General features: G+C 38.4%; 1 protein-coding gene across 2 annotated transcripts in view; it reads left to right on the forward strand.

The window, feature by feature from the left end:
• Positions 1-5,318, forward strand: part of LOC107104784 (septin-8-A) — a 51,294-nt gene that overhangs the window by 33,853 nt on the left and 12,123 nt on the right. For both annotated transcript variants that reach the window (XM_015404874.1, XM_015404882.1), the window contains exons 7-8: positions 3,248-3,416; positions 3,556-3,688. In XM_015404874.1, the coding sequence (XP_015260360.1) occupies positions 3,248-3,416; positions 3,556-3,688 (302 nt within the window). The remainder of the gene's footprint in view (positions 1-3,247; positions 3,417-3,555; positions 3,689-5,318) is intronic.

Raw genomic sequence — 5,318 nt, forward strand, 5'->3', positions numbered from 1 at the left:
AAAAAGGAGCAGAGCATGAACCGAACGCAACACACGCTAATCGAACCGAGACAGTTGAACCGAGCGGTTCGGACGGTTTTCATAAACCATTCCATCCCTAATGGACTTTAAGATAAAGTCAAATCATAAGACAGTGAACTAGCTGTATCATTCCACCTATTGTGCAGTGAAACAGACCCTCCGTTTGATGCTACCAATGTCGTGTTTTAGCATTGGTGCATTGGTGTTAGATTGCAAAGCCTTGCTTTTACTCCTTCAAACTATTCGTCTCCTATAGCCAAACAGCTCAGTTATTTGTTTTCTCTGATCAAACAACTTTTCTCCAGGACAAATCTGCCATAACCATCTGGACAGCTGCAAACCTATTTTAAACTCTAAGCTGCTGGTTTGATTTTAATTTTATTCTGAGTTCATGTTAATTGGAAATGACATCCAGACACTATTTGATACCTGACACCATTTCTGATGAATTGGGGACTAAAAAATGCCACATAAATATATTTCTAACATGAAAGATTCTTCTTTTCAATTATAAAGGTATAGTGGAGGATTTTCATGAATTTTTGAGAAGACTCGCCCTCTCCATTTAAAAAAAAACATGCACATGCTCAACCCTGTACCCGCCCCTACGAGGGAACGCCTATCAAATGCATGCGAGAGCGTCCACGAGCCTATTTCTCCTCGTGCACGCTCTGTTGAAAAGTTGCTCTTTGCATCACTCATACACGCTTACTTTCCAAAAGATTCGCAGTTACCTGCACTATACCTTTAAATAAGTGTGCAAATCATGCAAGATGAATAACCCAGATATAACACCATTTGGCAATATTTTAAGGTCCTTTGAGGTGTTTTTCCTTTTAGGATGAGAATAATTTAAAAATAGCAAAAATATTCAAACAATACTTGTATTATCTGGATACAGTGTTTGAGTACTGATACTTTTCAGAGTATAGATGCTTTTAGTGAATACCTGTGTTACAATGGGATGTTTTTTTCCCAAATTCAAGTAAAACTGTTTTAAGCAAAGCATAAAGGAGGAAAAGATAAAGCCTTAGGGGAGCTTTCCTCTGCCCTATTGAAAGTTAGGTTTACAAGCTGGACCGATGTCAGATATTAGCCAGTTTAAATGAACTCCACTAATTCTACTAAGAGCAGCATCAGAATTAGAAATATAGAATTACATTTATAGAAGCCTTGTTATGGCTGTAAGATTTGCTGAGGGTATTTCTACTCAGACTGTTTGTGAAATTGTGATCATGTGAGGAATTAGTGAAATTCCTCTTCTACTTCGTAAATAAACAGTGTTTAATATAACTATAGTAAGCTTTGTTTTACAATTTTACTCTGAGGAATAAAAGACAACGATTGAGAATCATGACTACACTGTTGATACTATGATTCTTGCATTGACTCGTATCGCGTCAGCAGGTGGTCCTTTAAATGTTGGATGCGGTCACTGGTGTAAATTCCTTCCTCTCTCGTTCCTTAGTTTTCACTTTCAGTAGTTTGAAGTCTTCATGTGTGATTGGATCACCCAGGATGCATGTTAGCACAGGGGTAAAAAGCCTCCTCTGTGTCAGCAGATTTCCTTGCTTCGGTGCTCTGATCTGCAGCCAGTCAGAGGATTGGCCTTTATTTAGCCCTCAGTAGGAGGCCAGAACAGAGAGGTTATTAAAAAGCCGATAAACAGGCAGTTTCAGAACTCTTAGCGCCTCCATAAAGCTGCTGTTTTTTTTTTTTTTTTCCTGTACCTTGTTTTTTCCTTTTACCACTTACGGGGTGCTAGCCAACAAAATCTGTAGTGTTTTTTTGTATGATGTTTTTATTATGAATTTGGGGTCTCTGGGGTTTTTTTGTATTTTTTCTTTATTGTTAACATTAAAGAGTCTGTTTGGGTCGATCTGTCACATTCTTGTTTTGTCTGTTCAGTAATTTACCAGTTTGCTTCTTTTCTATTGTTTCTCACAAGTCAAGGTTAAATATTCTGACTATTAGGATTTTTAAAGGGTAGGTTAAAGGTCATTTGGTCACCTCTCCATGTTCAAGGCTTTCCGTTTCTGGTGGCATTTAAACAGAACCCCCCCATCCACCCCCTACATGGGCAAGTGAGCTGTTCATGATACTTGGAGTCCTGCTTATAGTCTACAGACACGGCGGTTGGGTAAAGATGTGAGGGTCATTGACTCTGATTAGTGATTCAGCCCATCTTTTTAGATTGTCCTCTTACTGCGGTCCTTTTTAGTGCGGCCTCTGAAACGGAGCTTTTTTACAGCTAAACCCTGATCTTCTTACTCTGAGGGGAAAAAAGGAAAACATTCAAAGCTTTTTGTTTCCTTCTGGCTCAAGTTTGATTTCTGATGTGAATGAAAATGCAGACTGGATTTTACCGCCATGAATTTTTGGGGGTAGGACCATCAACTATTGGAGCGAAGTAGGATCCTGGATGGTGTCCTGCCCACCGTTGTTTTATTGAAATTATTTTGTATCTGAAGCAGCCTTGAATAAGAAAGTTTTAACCACTATGTGCATTTAATTCCAATAAAACCATACTGAGCTCTAACTTTATCAGAAAGGACTCTGACTCTTCCAGATCAGTTCATATGTTTTGCTTGACTGATGGTCCCCCTGATTAAAGGCTTCAGCAGAATAGAAATGCTGCTTAGAGCAGAACCAGTTTCTTCTCGCCTACTGTCCGTCTGTCAGAAAACACTTCCTACTGTTTGCCCTGCAAGGAGTAAAACCACAAGAGACACGCAAAAAAGACATGCAAACTTATCAATACATTTCAATATTTAGTGCTTTGCTTTTCCATTTTTGGGGAATAGCTGCAAGTAACATTTTTTATTCAAATTTTCTGTATTTCCATAGCTGAAGAGTGGGGGGGATACTGATGAAGATAAATAAAGGGCAGTACATGGCGAAAATCTGTAGAAGATTCTAGATTGTTATGATCTTGAGCCAGGAATGGACACCTTTCAGTTTCTATGTGTGCAAAGATAAAGGAAAACTAAAACAAATCACCTCCAGCTATATAACATGAATCAATTTCACTTTTTCTATTATTTATTTGACTTAAAGAATTAAAAGAAAATAAGTTTTCCTTTTACATAAGTCTATATTGCCTGAATTTTAAACAAAGCTAAGTTATATGAATAAGATCTAAAAAACAATTTGGCGTTTGATGTAACTTGTATTAAAAATAACCCTCTTTGTGCTAAATGTGATGTTTGCTTCTTTTCTCCTTTAGTTGAAAACGAGAGCCACTGTGACTTTGTAAAGCTGCGAGAGATGCTGATCCGAGTCAACATGGAGGATCTGAGGGAGCAAACACACGCTCGCCACTATGAGCTGTACCGGCGCTGCAAGCTGGAGGAGATGGGCTTTAAAGATACAGACCCAGACAGCCAGCCTTTCAGGTAGACCAAGAGAATCTCGCTAACTGAGTCTGCAGAGAAGCAGAGAGGGAGAAAAACCACAGAGTGTCTCAAATGTCAATCTCTATTGTTTAGAAACAATAACATTTCTATTTTTCGTCTGCTCTTTTCGTTCCTGCAGTCTTCAAGAAACGTATGAGGCCAAAAGGAAAGAGTTTCTAGGAGACCTGCAGCGAAAAGAGGAAGAAATGCGGCAAATGTTCGTAAACAAAGTAAAAGAAACTGAAGCAGAACTCAAAGAAAGGGAACGAGAGGTAAAGGAAACCAACTGTGGTACCTCCTCCTGTCTTAAATGTTCAGGGCCTTCAGGATTCTGACCATTTGTTGTAGGTTCCTTTGGCACTTCCTGTTTTAACCACTAAGATTTAATTATAGAGCCACATGACAGAGCTTTTGGTTGCATATTTCGGTTAAAGGGCAACAATGAATGCTTACAGTTTCTCTTGATATGAAAAGGAGAAATACAACTTCCTGATATCGGGGTAAAATCTTATAAATATATATTTTTTATTAATATCACATCCATACCTTTTGTGCAGCTGTGAATCTACGTAGCTTATACAATTTTGTGTCTGTTTGTCAGCAGGAGGTTTGAATTGGGAGCGTGAATATTTGTTCATATTGGGCAACAGTTCAGCCTCTACCAAGACATTTTTGCAGTGTCACCGTTTCAAAAACAGAGATGCTGATCTTTATAAAAATGCAAAAAGTTCTTCCTTTACCCACGCTCCACCTGTTGGCTCTGCTCCCCTATTGGCCTCCTTCTTGTTGGAGAAAAAGCCTTAACCACTCGGGCGCACAAAGATGCATTTGTATCGTTTCTTTTTCTCCAAATGCACAAAAGTATACATACTTTACCGTCACATAACTTCTCCAGGATTCTAAGTGGTGCAGGAAAGCTTTGAATAGACAAGGTGACTGCAGATGGAAAAGGAGGGGAAAGGTTGATCTCTTGGTCTACTTACATTTTCTAGGATCAGATTATTTCCATTCATTTCTAAAGTGGATTTAAATTCCAAGAACTTAAAGGTCCAATATGACATTTTCATGTTCAGCTGAAATACATTAAGATGTAAAGTGTTTGCACCTAAATGTAATGTGAACACTTGCAGGCAGCCTTAAGAGCATGCTGTGCACTTGGTAAGGAGCATTTGGATAAGTTTGTGGTTTGATATTGCAGTGAAAAGAGCTTCTATCAAGCCTTAAAAACCAAGAAGGTGTGGGCTCTATGTGCACAGTTCACCATCAGGAGAGTCTAAGTCATTAGATGATTTGGGGTAATTACTAAGGCACACAGAGGGTTAACAACTACTAAATAAGATATGAATTTAAAGCTTGTTTGTACAATTTTATCCCCTTCTCCATCAGAGGCCATTTTCATCCCTCTGTCGATCCATCTTACCGTACATCCAGCAGTGCGTCATTCCATAATAGTTACAAAACAATCAGCTCGACTTTGTTTTCAAGTTTGAAGACATTTCGTTTCCCATTCAGGAAGCTTTTTCAATTCAAAATGTCAGAATTAGCGTTGAGTTCCAAGCTTTATAGAGTAGCCCAAACTACTTTTTTGGAATGACTTTGACCTGGATGACTGAGAATCTTCATCAGCCTGTCCAGTAGTGCGGTTAAATGTGTCCATCCCTGCATCTACTGCAGAAACATCTGTTTCACAGTAAACCTTTGTTTTTATTGATTGATTGATTTAATTGATCTCACGCTGGAGAAATGTACTCGTTACGTCGACTCAATAGTCAAAAAGAAGAAGAAGGTGCCAAAAGGAGGAAAAGGTGCATGGGGGGTATTATACAGGGTTATTGCACAGGGTATTAACATGGGTATTTATATATATATATATATATATATATATATATATATATATATATA

The sequence above is a fragment of the Cyprinodon variegatus genome, unplaced genomic scaffold, assembly GCF_000732505.1.
Source record: "Cyprinodon variegatus isolate N-32 unplaced genomic scaffold, C_variegatus-1.0 Scaffold36, whole genome shotgun sequence".
In the NCBI taxonomy this organism is placed as follows: Eukaryota; Metazoa; Chordata; class Actinopteri; order Cyprinodontiformes; family Cyprinodontidae; genus Cyprinodon; species Cyprinodon variegatus.